General features: G+C 37.0%; 1 protein-coding gene across 1 annotated transcript; it reads right to left on the minus strand.

Moving 5' to 3' along the window:
* Nucleotides 1-1354: 1354 nt before the first annotated feature.
* On the minus strand, nt 1355-16858 carry LOC145601697 (ATPase family AAA domain-containing protein FIGL1-like). Its single transcript, XM_081657758.1, has 13 exons — nt 16515-16858; nt 14890-15025; nt 14154-14534; nt 5255-5493; nt 4656-4783; nt 4465-4583; nt 4287-4379; nt 3251-3352; nt 2877-2979; nt 2389-2472; nt 2217-2312; nt 1997-2124; nt 1355-1916 (listed from the first exon to the last, which is right to left on the minus strand). The coding sequence occupies exons 1-13, from the start codon at nt 16787-16789 to the stop codon at nt 1815-1817; spliced, it is 1986 nt and encodes a 661-aa protein (XP_081513884.1). The 5' UTR covers nt 16790-16858; the 3' UTR covers nt 1355-1814.
* Nucleotides 16859-19192: the final 2334 nt, after the last annotated feature.

Below are 19192 nucleotides of genomic sequence, written 5' to 3' on the forward strand. Positions count from 1 at the left end.
AAAGTAAACACGACTCTTAAACCAAAGGTGCAGGTATTACTGAATTATGGTTTCACACTTAATGATATCTGTTATTTTGACTCGTTCATATTATATCTAGGGTTGAATTCATTCATCGTTCCATCACTCCAGTTCTTGAAAGAGTGGATGGGTAATACCGATGATATGATTGAATTTGTACATAGTTTGCTCGTTTACGATCTTAATCTTCGACTGGTTTGTAAAGTTTTCATGCCCAATGTAAATCTGTTGCGAGATGATTATGGGATCCCGGTTAGGTTCATCCGGGAATCGATATCATTTCGTCGTCCTATGTATTTTGAGGATGTTGAGTCTTTCAAGAATGCTGTAATTATCGCTGATCAAAGCTGGGGGATTCCGAGAGACTCTGAAAACTTCATCAAAGCCGTTCATTGGATTGTCGAAAGAATCAAAGATGCTGATATTACTCGACCACATTTCATTTAATCAGATTTTTTTTATTTTTTTTCACGATATTAGTAATAAGTACCTCTTTTTTCATGTATACAAAATAAGTACCTCTTTTTTTCATAAATGCAAAATAAGTACCTCTTTTTTCATATGACGCAAAATGATATGTATATCTTTAATAGCATTATTTACCTTGTTATAAAACATAAATGCAGGATTATTTGTTTTCTTCATAAGGATTGCTGTTAGTGACCTTGATCCATTAAGTCGGAGATGGGGAATCGTTGTTGTACTTGTGCAGGGTTTAAATAACACAAATTTAAATGGTATGTACGTTATGGTTGTTGAGTTTTCTTTGGATGATCCTTGTTTGTTTTCGTGCTCTTGTTTCCGAAGGGATTCCAGGAGGGATCCTTTTCCTTCGTGTAATGCCTTGTCTCAAGTACAGTTACTAGAAGGACAAGGGCTAATGAAGGAGCAAATGGTAGAAAGTATTGCAAGAGTTGAAGAACCATCTTAGACAGGACATTGCATCTCAAGTTGAATAGGAGGTTACTAATCTTGGAGTGGCATTGACTTCAGGGGAAAACTGATGATATTGCTGATAGGCTGGACTTTCGATAGAGAAGCAGCAGAAACTTCTTGCAAGCCAATCAAGAAACTTCAATGTTGGAAGCTCAGGTTTTTAAGTACATTTCAAGGAAAGAAACAAATAGTATAAACTCATTGACCGTATAATTTATATACATGTCTTAAATTTTGTAGAGAACTTTTGAGCCGAAACAAGCAAATATGTTAACTGCCATTAATAGTTACCTTTAAACACAATTAACTCATACAAAAATTGAATGCTGAAATATATAATTAAGCCAAGCTAAATTACTTGTTAACTTTGATATGTCAACTATATAACCAGAAATTCTACCGTTTCACATCACATCTACTAAATACAGGACACAACAATTGACACTACATCTACAACAGCTTGCAGTGTTACAACTTTATCGTTTAGTACATTACACGTACGTACTCTACCAAATCATAACTTCAATTATATCTGCAACTCTAATCACTTAGCTAGACTCCGAGCTACTTACTTATGAAATACGTAGAAAGATAGATTGAACATGCTTCATAATGCAGGCCATGCGAGGAAAAGTGCTGCAGCCATTCTCCAATCTGCACTGCAAGACAGATATGTGTACTAATATGCCAACTCACTGTCTTTTCAAACCTATACTCTTCTCTCCATATAATTTTTGAATGAAAGCGGGAAAATACTCGGAATCAAACTGAAAAGCTAAAGCTCTAATTGCACCAAAAGTCAGATGTTGTAACGATGCTCATTAACCTAGTCATTTAACCTTGAATCTTGATTAGTGCTAGACTGCCAAGCTTCCGAACTGTTTGTTCCAGTTTTCATATATACCAAGTTCATTAGGTGAAACCGACGGCCTCACCTCCTGCAAAGCATCTTTAAAATCCTACAAAATAGTTAGCTAAAGAAAACTTACCAACTGTAACATGAGTATTGAATAAGCTATTTCAAGCAAGACGTGCTTACCTGCAGAGTTACTGGCCTCATATCCTCTTTGTCCAGCTTTGTAATTTCAATGCCCTGCCTCAAAGCATCTCTAAGTGGACCCATGGAAGCATCCTTCACAAGATTTTTCATATCCGATCCAGAGTAACCTGGGATGGGGTGAGATACATTTGGTAAAAAAATAGATGAAGCCCACAAGTGTGTGATCAGGTTATTGGTAAATAGTGGATAAGTCAAAAACCTTCAGTCAATTTGCAGATTATGTCCATATCCTCTTTTGAGAGTCTAAACAGCCCATCTTTTTCCAGGAGATTGCGTACTATCCAGGCTCTTGCTTCTGTGCATTCAAAATATTTTTATTAACCTATCAGTGATATCTGCTGGAAAAACAAGCAATGGGCAGAGACACAGACCTGCAGAAGGGAGTGGTATGTACAGTCGTTTCGTAAGCCGCCTCCTTGCTGCTTCATCAAGCTCTTGGGGCCTATTTGTAGCTCCTGCATAGTACACATAATTTACATGTTAATTGATACCCATACCAAAACATGAACAAGACCATTGGGTGCAATGCCTAAGCATAAAGAGTCCACTATCCCAAGCCCATGAAAATACTGATGCAACAGCCTAGACCTTGGCATCCAAGTGAAAACAAATTGGCATCAGCAAAGACTTCACAAGAATAAAATAAGAGGTTAGGGAAGCCCAACTTTTACATGATAATCATAAAATTAAACATCTTTGCTTGAAGTTAAAGCTCTCTATACATTTACTGTAAATTTTAAAATAATAGCAATCTTTAGCAGTTTATCTAATGATTACTCCACCTAATGTGGCAGGTTGTACGATAAAATAGCAATTCTAGTCAAGTTTGATAATATGCCATAAAAATATGAACAATCACCTATAAGCAGAATCTGTTCACTTATACTGTCAAAGCCTTCCATCTCGATAAGAAACTGAGTCTTGAGTCTCCTGCTTGCTTCATGCTCACCTTCTGATTTGCGCTATCATAAAAAAAAAAAAAAAACTTTTATAAAACTTCTCAGCAATAGAGAAAGTTATGATTCATGCAGGAACTGAATTAATTAATCTTCAAAAATATAAAAAAAATATGTGGTCACACTTTTCTGTTCAAGCGTCCTTTTTATTAATTTGAAACCCTAAGAATGTCATACACTGAGGCAAATATTTGCTTCTGCAGTCAAGTCCATATAGAAGCAATTAAAACAATAAAATCCCTCTTCCTCCAAAGCTAAAGCCAGAGACCAGCATTACCTGCGACAGAAGGGAATCAATTTCATCAACAAATATAACTGCTGGTTGACGGCAACTGGCAACTCCAAAAAGAGCCCTCACTAGCTTTTCACCCTCCCCGATCTGCATTTTATCAACACATCAAGATCTTAGCTCTAACATAAAAATGCATCACACGCCAGTTTGCACTTCTTGAACATAAAATTCAGAAGATAATAGCAGATTGTCTCTATCTGAATCATTAAGGCAAGCTTGAATTAGGAATTAACGAATTAAAGTGGGGGTAATGCGAGAAAATCAAGCCAAGGAAGATTGGTAGGGGGAGACAGGTGGTGATGGTTAAAGGAGGGATGAAGCGATTATAATCTTCATTTTGACGGTTTAAACCTTCCCGGGGAGAGGGGGGAGGGGATGCTTAAACTAGACGGTAATATATAAGAGGTAATGATTCCCCCACGGCCCACCTCCATCCTCCTCTCTCAACCACAACTGCAAACTACACCTGTCTTCCTTTTCTTTATTATCTCTTATTAAACACCCTTAATTCTTCACTCCCAATCCAAGCACCCCCCCCCCCCCAAAAGTGATATTAGTAATATACTGTCAATTAACAGCTTAATGCAAAGGTCATTTCTTCACAATGTCAAGTGCCAATGAAGGGAGTCTGGAAAAACAAGAAATTAGTGGACATGCCTTCCATGTTTCATGAGATTCATATGTCATTGAATGCACAATTAGCAAGCAGGTATCTCAAAACACTCACAGATTAACAAGCCACACTTGAACCTTGAACAAACTAAGTTCTACACTTCTACATATCAGATGAAATGAATTTAAATTCATCAGAGAATAAAGTTTTATATATAAGGAGAGTAGATAAGGAATACCTAGGAAAAAGGCAACAAAATTCTGAGGCAAGAGAAATGTAGTCTGCAGCAAATTGAACTGAAAAACTCCCCTATTTTTATGAGAACGTGACTTGGAATTACAAGCAAGCAGAAAACACAAAACAGAGTGAACAATGCAAAAATCTTTGGACCCAAGGTTTTAAACTTACCCACTTACTAGTCAGTGAACTGGCAGATATGTAAAAAAATGTTGCTTTAGCCTCTCCAGCTATAGCCTTCCCAATCATTGTTTTACCAGTTCCCTGAAATAAATTTATGAGACAATATTCATGAAACAGTACCTTTTAGGCCACTTGCACTTCAAAAGTAAAGAGCTGCAGTACTTACAGGTGGACCAAAGAGCAGAAGACCTCTTCCTGGAGCACGGCATCCTTTGAAAATGTCTGGGCGCAATAGAGGCCAAACCACCATCTCTGTCACACATTTCTTGGCATGCTCTAAACCAGCTGTAACAAGAAGACAATGAATGCTAGATTTATTTATAAAAAGGAGCATTGCATATAACAAATGCAAATTACCAATGTCATCCCAGCGCACATTGGGATCTCGGTCCATAATCTCATTGCTAACATGTTCAATTAGACGAGGCTCCAAATTTCTCAGCTTCTCCGGCAGCTCCCCATCAGGACCACATAACATTTCCAAACTAGCACAAAACAAATGAGCTGTTAGAAAATATGAATATCTACCTTCCACCAGTTGACCACAGAAAGTGTAGTGTTGGAAGCTCTACTTGGTGGACATTTGGCTGGATGCCAGGACATGTAAAAAACTATTTTGTGGACCTTGAGGAATAGACTAAACTGGGGAGGATTAAGTTATTTAATTTTCTTCAATTTGTGCACAGAACTTTCCAGGAACAATTCCTATGTTTTTTGTCAGCCAAAAAAATCCTCAAATTTCAACTACAAAAGTACAACTTTCTGTGTAATCCAATGTCAAAAGAGCTACCACTTTAGTATAATCTTATAACGAAGCATGACAGGGAAAAATACAACACAACACAACACAAAAAACAACACAAAAACAAAAATAAAAAATAAAAGAAAGCAAAAAACTGTGAAAAGCTGGTATCAACCCAAGTTTAATAAAACACTTGTGAGCTAATAGGAAATACCATTTTCTGGTTGAATCCTCTGCGGCATCATCACATTTGCCACCAATTCGTGCAGTCATATTCCCGGTATTGTTGCCATTGGATCTGATTGGGGGAATAAAATTACCACGGACCCCACGGCGTGATACTCCATATGATTTTCCACTATAACACCGACTGTTGGAATTGTAATCACTAATGGGAGAGACAGAACAGCTTGGTGAACCACCCAATCCTTTCTTTTGCTTTACTTCCATTTCCTGTTATAGGAAAACAAGATATAAATTTCAATAAGATAATTTGGAAACAGGTGTAGGAGATTATAGGTACTAAATGCGGAATTAACATGAATCATATTCATATAGCACCAAACCAAGGATCTCATGCATAACACATAAAGAAGTAAGAATTATACCTTTGGAGCGTGATTCCACGATGATCGAGCAAGAACAATGGGGAGATAAAGAACCTCAAATGCGATTCCTCTACTTGGTCCACGAGCACAGATTAAGACCTGCACTAATGCTAGTTAGTCGCGAAAGAACACTTCTATCGACCTTCTACAGATGAACGAACGATCAACTAGTCAAGAACCACCGCGCAACACCACGTGACCACTAGGGGTGGCCGGCCGTGGGTGAGAGGGGAGAGGGAGAGGCGTGCGTGTGTGAGAGGGAGGATGAGGGCCTTTGGATGGTGGTTGCTTGATTCACAATTCACTGTATTGTCAATTGTGACTTCTATATTCAACCCTAGGCAAGGCTATTATTTATAGATCATATCTCTAAATAATAGCCCAAGTCCAAATCCAAGCCCACTTCCTAATCCCACTCAAACTATACTTAGCCCACTCATGCTTATGACTAATTGATTGCTCATGAGGCCCATTAATGGGCCTCTAACTTGCTTAACCCAATACCCTTGTGTGTGACCAATATATGATCCATTCTAAAGGGCTTTGGGCTATTTGACTAGCCCAAAGATCATCTCTCATAGTCTAGCAACAGAGGATGACGCCCCAATAGAATGAACTTATTATCTCCATAATAGTGATCCTTGATATATCTAGTAATTGCACTTATCGAAGACACAATTCCTTCAATCTCCCACTTGTCTGAGACAAGTGCGCAATATTCAAATTCCTTAAGTCATTTTGTGTCGATTTGATAATATGATTGCATCATATGTAATCAATATTAATCCTCAAATCATTTCTTGAAATCTGAGTTAGAATTACAAAACAAATGGTTACTTTATAACACATTTGAGCACGGCCATGCATTTTCCGAATTCTCCCTCTTCAAGAGGCCAAAACATGACACATTCCTAATTTAATAGGAAGACTCTATCCAATCTTGTGGCAACCAAAGCTCCCACTCAACTTCTGAAACAACCAGGAAACACCCTTTATAATCTCCAGTTACGGGAAGACGTTTGAATGTACCACAGTTATATCATCCATTGAATGAAACCAATGTTCCACTCATGTCAAAGGAATCCACTAATATATCCGGAAGTTCTATACTTGAACTTCAAAGTAGGTCTATAGTTCGATCCTGCATCATTCATGCATATCCATGTGATTGACCGAGCCTTATCACTATGCTCCCATAGCCCATGAAACCGAGCTATCCAATCAATCTTACATGCTAGTCCATTCATTGAAATCATTTATGTCCACTTTAATGATTTCGAACTAGGAACTTAAATAATATGTGGATTTTGTTCACCTGTGGGGTTTCATACACCAGGTCTCTATCTGATAGATAACCTGATGAGCCCATCAATCCATAATTATTTTGGACATTTTATTTAATATTGAAACCACAATTAAATAAGAGAAAAGATAATTTCTGATTAAACATAATTCTGCAAATGAATGTATTACATATGTAATTTATTTTCTCAAAACAAATAACAACTTCTAATTACACCATTCGCTTCAATCCAGTTGCACTAGTATGCTTCTCATGCTTAGGCATTGGAAGGGGTTTAGTAAGCGGATCAGCGATGTTCTCATCCGTGTGAATTTTGCTCATCTTGACATCTCCTCTGTCAACGATCTCTCGAATGAGGTGAAACTTCCTCTCTACATGTTTGGATTTGAAGTGTGACCTAGCTTCCTTGGATTGAGCAATAGCTCCATTATTGTCACAATATATCTCGATACCCTTTTGAGAACTTGGTACAATATCCAGCTCAGTCAGGAACTTCTTTATTCAAACTGCTTCCTTAGCTGCTTCAACAGCAGCCAAATACTCTGATTCTGTCGTAGAGTCTGCGACAGTGCTTTGCTTCGAACTCTTCCAGCTCACTGCTCCTCCATTCAGACAAAAAATGTATCCAGATTGAGATCTGAAGTCATCCCTGTCTGTTTGGAAACTCGCATCCGTATAACCTTTGACAACCAACTCATCTTCGCCACCATACACTAAAAACATTCCTTTCGTCCTTCTCAAGTACTTAAGGATGTTCTTGGCAGCTGTCCAGTGTGCTTCACCTGGATTTGCCTGAAACCTGCTGCACATGCTTAGAGCATATGCAACATCCGGCCTTGTACAAATCATGGCATACATTATCGATCCTATTGCAGAAGCATAAGGAATGATAGCCATACGTCTCATCTCATCTGGCATAACCGGGCATTGAGATTTACTGAGCGTAATGCCATGGGACATGGGGAGAAAACCTCTCTTGGAGTTTGTCATCTCGAACCTATCAAGAACCTTATCAATATAAGTCTCTTGACTTAGTCCAATCATCCTTCGAGACCTGTCTCTATGGATTTTGATTCCCAAAATGTACTCAGCTTCACCTAAGTCTTTCATGGAAAAATAACTCTTCAACCATTCCTTGACTGATTCAAGCATTGGTATGTCATTTCCCATGAGAAGTATGTCATCTACATACAAGACTAAGAAAACTATGCTGCTCCCACTAAACTTCTTGTATACACAAGGTTCCTCTTCACTTTTGACGCAATCAAACCTTTTGATTGCTTCATCAAAACGAAGATTCCAACTCTTGGATGCCTGCTTTAATCCATAAATAGATTTCTCAAGCTTGCATACCTTTCTAGGATTTTCTGGATCTTCAAAACCCTCAGGTTGTGTCATATACACTTCCTCCTTCAAGAACCCATTCAAGAATGCGGTTTTGACATCCATCTGCCATATTTCGTAATCGAAAAATGCGGCAATCGCTAGAAGAATCCGAATGGACTTAAGCATTGCTACTGGGGAAAAAGTTTCATCATAGTCAATACCATGAATCTGTCTGAACCCTTTTGCAACTAGTCTTGCTTTATGGATGTAGGCATTTCCATCCTTGTCTGTTTTAATCTTGTAGACCCATTTGCAACCAATGGGTTTTACCCCATTAGGCAAGTCAACTAGGGTCCACACTTTATTTTCAGACATTGACTCCATTTCGGATTTCATGGCCTCAAGTCATTTATCTGAGTTGGGGCTCACCAAAGCTTGCTTGTAGGTTGTGGGTTCCTCATTCTCCAATAAGAAGATTTCAGAATCCTCAGTTAACAGAACCTCGACAAACTGTTTGTTTCTGATTCTGGCAGACCTACGTGGGGTAGGAGCAACAGTAGAAATTTTCTCTCCAACTCCTTGAAGATTTTCGCATGAATTAGATTCAAGTGGGACGATAGGAGTCTCGCTGGTGGAATTAGCTTGCTCCGATGCATGATTAATCGTTTCATGCGCCCTCGCCTCTGATGTGGTGTTATCCACATCCATTTGTTGCTCGTCTCGAATTTCTTCGAGAACCACTTTACTCCCACTTGGCTTTCTAGATAGAAATTCCTTTTCTAGAAAGACACCATCGCGAGCAACAAACACTTTGTCATTATCGCGATTGTAGAAGTAATACCCTTTTGTTTCTTTGGGGTAACCCACAAAGAAACACTTGTCTGATTTAGGGTGTAATTTGTCGCCTTGTAAACGTTTTACATAGGCTTCACATCCCCAAATCTTGAGATAAGACAATTTTGGAACTCTTCCAGTCCATAATTCATATGGTGTCTTCTCAACTGCTTTGGACGGGCTTCTGTTTAGTATATTTGCAGCTGCTCGTAATGCATATCCCCAGAATGATATGTGAAGATCAGTAAAGCTCATCATGGACCTAACCATATCAAGTAGAGTCCTATTTCTCCTTTCTGACACTCCATTTAATTGAGGTGTCCCTGGAGGGGTTAATTGTGAAATTATTCCACAATTAATCAGATGTTCATCGAATTCTTGGGTTAAATATTCGCCACCACGATCTGATCGTAGTGCCTTAATTGTCTTCCCAAGCTGGTTTTGTACTTCATTCTGGAATTCTTTGAACTTTTCAAAGGCTTCCGACTTGAGCTTCATTAAGTAAATGTAACCAAATCTACTTAAATCATCAGTGAAAGTAATGAAGTAATTATATCCACCCCTAGCTTTTGAACTCATTGGTCCACACACATCTGTATGTATGAGTCCCAAAAGGTCGCTAGCTCTTTCACCTATACCCGTAAAGGGTGACTTAGTCATTTTCCCAAGCAAGCATGACTCACAGTTTTCAAATGATTCATAATCAAAAGAAGAAAGGAGTCCATCCTTATGTAATTTCTGGATGCGCTTTTGGTTAATATGTCCAAGCCTACAATGCCATAGGTAAGTTGGGTTTGAACCATCTGTTTTCTGCTTTTTATGATCTATGTTGTAGACATGAGTTGCATATTCTAAAACATACAAGCCATTGATTAACTTAGCATTAGCATATAACATATTTTCTTTTGAAATAAAACAACGTTTTGTCTCTTATTTCAAATGAAAAACCTTCAGTATCTAAAACTGGAACTGAAATAATGTTTTTAGTAATGCTGGGAACGAAATAACAGTTATTAAGTACTAAAATGAGTCCAGAAGGAAGTCTCAAGTGATAACTCCCAATAGCAAGTGCAGCAACTTTTGCTCCATTTCCTACTCGAAGTGTTACTTCTCCTGGATCTAGCTTCCTACTTCCTTTCAAGCCCTGCACGTCATTGACGATATGAGCACCACAACCGGTATCGAATACCCAAGTGGAAGATGAAGTAAGATTAATCTCTACAACAAAAACATCAAGTAACTCCTTACCTTTTGTTTTCACTGGTGCATAATGGGGACACCCTGGTGTATGGGCTTGCCATCCACCACAATAGAAGCACTGGCAATCTCTCCTTATCAGGTACTCCTCAGCATGGTTAAGTAAGATGTTGATCAAATTTGCAGATGATCCCTCATCATTATGAGAAAGTCTTACAATGTCAAAACCAGCATGGAGTGAGAACAAAATAATGTCACGTGCAGAATCATCATCGATCGGTTTCCCGAGGACATCCATTTGATTGATCATATCAACCAATTCATTGACATGGTGCCTCACTGACTGACCAGGTAAGAGTTTCTTTGCCATTATCTTACCATGAATCCTGTAAGTCTCATACCTTAAACTGTCAGCCCAGGAATAGTAAATCTGAGGGATCGAGTTAACGATCTCTCTTACATTTGGATCGTTGACACCTCCGCTACCCAATGCCCCCATGCCACCTCTACAGATAGCACGAAGACATTGATACAAATTGGTCACCTCATACCGACTGAACCTATTATACCAACAATTTGGAATAGATTCCAGTATTAGGAACTTGACCCTTTGTGCATCCAAAACTAATTTCGCATGCATTTCAGGATCCTGACCAAGAGCACACTTGTTCTCAATGGGTACATATAGACGAGCTTCAAGCTTGTGGCTTGTGAGAACATTTCTCAATTCGCCCTCCCATTCCCTGTAGTTTCTGAGATTAAGCCTTAAATTGAGTTTCATTGGTAAATCTGTGTTGTCAAATAAGTTATTCATCTACAAACAAAAAACAAAACGAGGCAAAATTCAATAATTATGTTTAATAAATTTAAAGTACCATAAGTAATTTAGAATTTATTGGTAACTTTAAAGCATTCATTCAATATTTAAATGATCCCTATTGAATAAAATGATTCCAAGATCCTTTATTTGTGCAATAATTAACCGGACTTTGGCCCTGCCATCAATTATTACATTTTCAAGGTGAGTAAACTCTTTACTGATTACAACTCTTGTAATTCTTGGTTGAATAATTAATCATCACATGTTTAATTATTACCCTTAGCTTCAAGGTTCTAAACTTTGTCTTTAGGTAACCCTGTTGAGTATAACCAATTAAAAGTGTAGAATTTGTCCTACCCCCACTCCCCAATGAAAATTATGATGCCCAGCTTTGGCATGACCCATCACAAATGTCAAAGGTTTCATCGGGTTTTTAATTGGAAAAGCTGCCTCAATATTACTGGGATCTAGATTTATTATGTTGTGATTATATAGTGAACTCTAGCGCATCATCAAGCAACATAAATAAACCTAAACATGCATAATCTACTAATGCAATAAAACATGACATAGTATGGCCCCTTAATCCTAAGAAAACTAATAAAGTAAAATGCTCCCACTTGGATCTTCATGGATCTCATCCATCTTGCTCCATTGGGCCTTCACTTCATTGGCTTTTGGATCAACTGCAACCTGTAAATTTATTCTATTCTATCTACTATTTAAATAAAATAAAATAAATTACAAAAATACTCAACGGTACGCAGACCGTATTTAGATTACAAAAATACAGCACGATGCGCAGATCGTATTTTAGAATCTATGGGCCATACTAGTCTATATATAGCAATAAACAATATCATATATTATAAAGTGCCATATAATAAATCACTCATCATGCTTTCTTAAACTACAACATCTGATGATCATAATGAAGGAAACATGGCTATAAATATCTCATATTTTTAATTAATTACTGTAATTAGATAATATCATATATTAATCATAACCAATTATAAAATATCATATATTTTAATTTAGGTATGAGATAGAATCAAATCTTATTTGAAATTATGGAATATAAATCATATTTATTTTCCATGATTATCCTAAATAATTTAGGAATTCTATCCTAATTACTTGCCAATCACATATTTTAAATCAATTATTATCCATAAATAATTATGAGATAATCACATTATTTAATCAATTATTATCCTTATAGAATCTTTGCTCCATAATTATCCAAACTTAACAAAAATAACAACCTTAAATTTGTTAATTATCTTTTCAAAATTTAAACTTATCCTTTTTTTTTTTTTTTTTTTTTTTTTTTGAAATCTGATTTTATCCAAAATAAAATAAAAAACAAAATTTTTTTTTTTTGAAAAAGGCCGCGTCAGCCACCGTGGTGTGGCCAGCCGAAGCCGGCCACGGTGGCCGCACACCTTACGGTGTGCGCTGCCCCTGCAGTGACGCAGGAACAGCAGCAGCAGCACACGCAAGGGGTGGTGCACTGCTGCGCTGCTCCTTGCTGCCTGACCCAGCCCCGCCCCCTCCCTCCTGGACCACCAGCAGCGGCACCACCGTGGCAGCGCCACCCAGCCGCGGTGCTGCTGCTGTTCTTTCCCTTTTTTTTTTTGTTTGATTTTAATTAATTAAAACAACTTTTGTAAAATTAATTAAACTTTATGTGGTCCTATTAATCCCAAAATTAAATCATATTCAATTTTGAAATTAGGGTTCTTGATGAAATTAATCCATAATTTAATTTAACATTTAAATTAAATAATTTGATCATGAAAAATTCATAATTTTAGCATGTAATCAAATAGATTAAATTCCTTAAACATATTATAATTGAAATAAATCAAAATTAAACACAAAATTTCACAAATTAGGGTTAAAATTCGAAATTTTCGAAATTAGGGTTTTAGGGGTTCGAATTTTTCGATTATTTTGGGGCAAAAATCGGATCAATTGATGGCTAATATGGAGCAAATTAAACACCTTTAATGATTCTATATTGTTAAATCACATCTAAAATAACAATTGACTCATAATTAAATTATTCTCCCTCCTAATTGAATTAAAATTGTGGATTATCAAAGAATTATTACTCAATATATGTAAATGCAAGAGGCTAACTGATACCACTGTAGGAGATTATAGGTACTAAATGCGGAATTAACATGAATCATATTCATATAGCACCAAACCAAGGATCTCATGCATAACACATAAAGAAGTAAGAATTATACCTTTGGAGCGTGATTCCACGATGATCGAGCAAGAACAATGGGGAGATAAAGAACCTCAAATGCGATTCCTCTACTTGGTCCACGAGCACAGATTAAGACCTGCACTAATGCTAGTTAGTCGCGAAAGAACACTTCTATCGACCTTCTACAGATGAACGAACGATCAACTAGTCAAGAACCACCGCGCAACACCACGTGGCCACTAGGGGTGGCCGGCCGTGGGTGAGAGGGGAGAGGGAGAGGCGTGCGTGTGTGAGAGGGAGGATGAGGGCCTTTGGATGGTGGTTGCTTGATTCACAATTCACTGTATTGTCAATTGTGACTTCTATATTCAACCCTAGGCAAGGCTATTATTTATAGATCATATCTCTAAATAATAGCCCAAGTCCAAATCCAAGCCCACTTCCTAATCCCACTCAAACTATACTTAGCCCACTCATGCTTATGACTAATTGATTGCTCATGAGGCCCATTAATGGGCCTCTAACTTGCTTAACCCAATACCCTTGTGTGTGACCAATATAGGATCCATTCTAAAGGGCTTTGGGCTATTTGACTAGCCCAAAGATCATCTCTCATAGTCTAGCAACAGAGGATGACGCCCCAATAGAATGAACTTATTATCTCCATAATAGTGATCCTTGATATATCTAGTAATTGCACTTATCGAAGACACAATTCCTTCAACAGGAACAAGTCCCAGGGTTCCGATATATTAAGAAGGCTGTAGTCTAATTTCAAGATGTAGACGTAATTGAAAATACCAATTTGGTTCTAGCAGTCACAAACGCATTTCCAGATACTTCTCTGTTAGTTTCGTTGTTGCTCAAAGCTGATCCGATGTCATTTCTAGGATTCCTTGATTCCATGTGAGGACGCTTTACTCCCAAATTGTTTCCAAGCATTCTTTCTTCTTCTTCAGCGTGTGCAAATGAAGAATGCCCTCTGACTTGATTATTTGATGCACATGCCTTGCTCAAAATAATGCAGTCATCAGATCCATTATTTTTGGATGCAACAGGACCTTTTACACCAACATTACTTCTACCCATCATGTTGTTCCCATGCCAAGATGACAAGTTAGCCTCAAGAGTGGTTTTGGAGGTCTTCCTAGTCAGTCTCTCAAATTGGTCTCCTTGGCCTCCCTGCACAAAGTGTAGATAGCAATGAGCACTTATATCAAAAGTACTGCTCCCTACTGGCTAGGAAGCCACACAATGAACAAAACTAACTAGGAACCTTGGAAAGTTGAACAATTAGAAAACACATCACAGCACTAGTCAAATTCAATCAGTTGTGATTCTAAAGATCTATCAAGGTGCTTATACTACATTAATTTCCCTCCTCCCCAAAATGAAGATAACGTAAGGTATAATTAGTACCGTAGACATTCATATGAATAATCGGAAGATGTGAGGATCTGAAAATTGAAATGAACCAGTAATGTAAACATGAGAGTCACTAGAAGATGAAATTTTCAAGGCCGTAGATCAAACATACCAATCCACTCGTATTTACTTTGGAAGACTGCTGAATAAGGGCACGAAAATATTTTGATTGCTTGATCTTGACATCAACATCTGCATTCATGGAGAAAACTTTTCCAGGAGGTATGCCTGCTGCTTCAAATGCTTGGCTGTTACACAAATGGCACATAGTACTTAAAAATAAAATAAAATAAAATAAAATAAAAAATTGAAACATAGAGATGAAACACAAACTTCCACAGGATAACAGATAACTGCTGCACAGAGAAAATTACAAATAAATTGATTCTGCCAAGAAAAGAAAGCATTAAACCTACATATCAATCACAACTATTGTCAAGGATAAGGGAAATATCTCCGTAACACTTTATTGGATCATATATTAAAAGAGTAGAGTCTGCATTACGGACATTAGAAATAATTGACATCTAGCTTGTTGCTGTTGTCAACAGTTAGAGCATCAGAAAATGAGTAAGAAAGAGGAAATGCAGATATGTTCCCCACCATCTTGATAGGTTGGGACACAATGGCTTCTGCAGGAACCAGTGTTTCCTACATGATCTCTAACTAGGTCATTCAGAAAGCCACTAATAAATCTCACTAATAGCTACTCTTGTAGCAGCAAAACGAGAATACAACATTTTATGACCTTATATGCAATCCTTTCCCTTTTACGACCACATACTGTGAGCATTTTCATGGATATGATTACACTCTCCATATCCATTCTCCCTTCTAGGTATTTTTCACTTATATATGCAGTACAAGAATAGCACAAGGCATGTCACGTCACTAGTTTCCATCTCTATAGGGAATAGGGATATGTTGAAAGATTTAAGGCAGACGTAAGCTTTATTTTCCTTTATTGTTCTTGGAGCATCTATTGCCTAGACATATCATAATCTAAATCTTTTGAGGTTGTAAAAGTAAGATAACCTTAGCAATCAATTTAAGAGCAAAATCATTTTGCTATGTATCAAATGTGTTGGCCAACAAACTCCTCCAATCAACAATTTGCATTACAACATACAAAGTACGTCTTAGTTTTCCTTACAAAACCCGAACAACAAAGAGTTCCTCCAATCAATGACGCAAAGTTCTTCTGGTTTAGTTACAGAATTTAAAATATGTAATTTTCAAATAAACACCATTAATTTATACAATCAACAAAATTGCAATTCACATGTGTCCTAATTCTGCTTCCAAAAGCCTAAATATAGAAATTCACTTGAGCTTCATCTCTTATAATTAATGAAACGATGTTCGCAATCATCAAAATATAGAGATTCAACTTCTAAAACAAAACCTAACACCAAAAGAGTTCCTCTCATCCAAAAACAAAACAATAATTTTGAAAAATGGCTAAAAATCAAATTAGCTCAAATTCCAGCTCCATTCAATATCAAAATACAGCAATCGATTTTGTGAACAGAAAATTCGAACAAAATAAAGCCAATGTATACAATTTTTTCACCAAATTTTCGAATAACGAAATCATTCAGCAATTCAGCATCAACTCGAATCAAAAATTCATCATCAAACAAAAAATTCACCAAAATCAACAACAACAACAACAACAAAAAACCTGGAAAACTAGAAATTGTAAATAAGTCCGAAGAACATAAGAGAGAGAGTTACTGGTCGTAAACGGGAGAAAGTTGACGGCGAGAAGCGTCGAGCTTAGACAAAGAATCGCGGCGAATAGGATGAATAAACGAGGAATCGACGTCGTTTTGAGAGCGAGAATCGAGAAAACCGAGGAGACGAAGACTGAGAAGTTGTGCGGAAGAATAATCGCGATTCTCTAAAGCAAAATCGGCGCCGAAGAGTAGAGATTGAAGACGGTTGATGTTGCTATCGACTTCTTTCCTCCAATTTTGCTGGTTTTCTTCTCTCTCCTCTTGTTTCGCCATTGTTGCACCTCTTTCAAGCTCCTTTCTTACTGTAACTTTCAGGAGAGAGAAAGAAAGAGAGAGAGAAGGATTTTGTGAAGGTTTTCCTGATTTATGAGGGTTTTTAATTTTTATTAGTACAGTACTTGTATTATTTTATTTTCACATTTCCCGCTTATTTTCTTTTTTAGGTGTTACTGATGATTTTAAGAATAATTTATATATTTGGAGCTTTTTGTTCAGAAGAGGTTTTGGGGTGTAGTTGGTTATCACGTCAGTATAACACACTGAAGATCCCCAGTTCAAACCTGGGCGAAGCCATTTTGTTCCCATATTTTTTTTTATTTTTTTATTTTTGTAAAACTAGTTGGGTCTCTGCGTGCTACGCACGCATCAACCAACTGTAATCATTAATAAAAACTTCAACTATACAATTAAATATTTAAATTTTATCTATAACCATTATAAAACATGCAAAAGAATTTACTGTAGCTGGTGAATAGTACTTTGTGGTGCTATTACAGCCTTGCCCCCAAAATTAATGAATTGCCAATTTTGCCCCTTATTCCTATTTGTTGATGCCTGCTGCTCTCCCATTCACTTTACTTGGCCCTTACTCTCTCACCGACTTCCTCATCATCTTCCTCCTTTGTCTTTTCATCTCAGAGGAAAGAGGATCACAGAGTATTTAGGGGAAACTAGGAGAGAGAAACTTCAGCAACTCAAGACCAACGATCATCCCTTTCGACGATGGTGCTTCGATTCTTCTCGGCGTTTCGATTTTTCGAGTCTGAGGTTGTGGAAGACGATTTTCCGGTCGTCACATTCATCAGGTTCGATCTCGTTGGGTTAATTTGTTCGATTGTTTTTCGATTTTTTAAGGGTTTATTTGTTCTATTTATTTTCGTTTTTTTTGGGTTGAATTTTAGTGCCTTCTTCGATTGTGTGGTTGTTCTATTTGGGTTGATTTTCAGTGATTTATCGTTTTTTGAGGTTGATTTTTTATATTGTTAGTAGCATTATTGTCTGATTTGTAACAGAATTGTTGATCTCCAGGTACAATTCTATCTCCCCTTTCTCTTTCTTGTTCTAATTGGTTCTAACCTTTTATATGTATGTTGACTGTGTTCCCCCCCCCTTTTTTTTCCTTATCCTCCAGTTTCTCTGTTTTCTTTCTAAAATAGGCGGAAGGAGTAAGACGGAGCAAGGTTTGGTGGATTCGACTTTGAGGTGAAGAAACTCATATATTATTGCATGGTCGATTTGTTATTTATTTATTTAATTTCTAGAATGTAATGATTTATTTATGATCTTTGATGTGATTTGTGTGTTGTTGATGTTTGTTTGTGTTTTGTGGAATTGATGGATTTAATTTGATTGATTAAGAAACAAGCTCAGTCGTTGATGTTAGGATATTTATTGTCAAATCTGAGGTGTTTTTAATAAATTGGTAAATAAATTGGTGAGAATTTTGAGTGGTGAATAAATTGGTAAGCTCAGTGTTTTGTTGTTCAAGAATCAATAATAATCAATTTGTGGAATTTGTTTTTGTATTGTTCAATTTCAGATTTCTATTATTTGGTTGCTCTTGTAGGTTTTTGCTTGGTTCATCGTTTGTGATGGGAGGCTATTTGTTTAAATCAAATGCTGAATAATAATATCGACTTGTAGGTTATAACCCTACTCTCTAGCTTTGTGTATTAAGATATCCTACTCACTTTGCAATATGATTGATCTTTTTTGAAACAATAGTAAGTTACCTAGATGGAGGACTACTTTTCCTTTCTGTTGGATTGCTAATTTGACATAAATTGAAGTTTTACTTGAATGTTGAAGTTTAAATTTTGCATGTGCAATTGTGAGTGATAATAACTTGTTGTAAATGGCAGGACTCTGCAGTCTCTGATTATGGGATTGATGTGGATTGGTGTCAAGGATGGACAGTATGTCATGCAGCATGTCTGCCAAGATTCCGATAACCTTAGCACTTATGGTTGGACTCATCACAATGGGCGAGATTATGGAAAGCAGCTGATAGTTAATCAGGGGCTGACCTTGGAGACCAGTTTCTTAAAATCGAGAGAAAAAGGCAGTGGTTATGGAGGGGATTGGGCTGTTCGAATCGATTTACAGAGCAAGAAGTAAATGTTCTCATCTGCTTATGGCTGCTTGATTAAGAAGTATGCTAATTTAGCTTTGCTATTGAAGTTGTTTGTCGGATTGACTTGCAAATTTGAGTTGAAGTAGCTAATTGATTTAACCCGGATAAAATTTTATCTACTCAACATGATGCCAATATGTATAAATCTTTGTATGAATATGATGCCAATATGTATCAATCATATTGCAAAGTGAGAAGGATATCTTAATACAAAATTGGGATACTATGTTTGTGGAGAGGTCAGTTGATGTGGATGGAGCTTA

The sequence above is a fragment of the Chenopodium album genome, chromosome 21, assembly GCF_948465745.1.
Source record: "Chenopodium album chromosome 21, dcCheAlbu1.1, whole genome shotgun sequence".
Lineage (NCBI taxonomy): Eukaryota > Viridiplantae > Streptophyta > Magnoliopsida > Caryophyllales > Amaranthaceae > Chenopodium > Chenopodium album.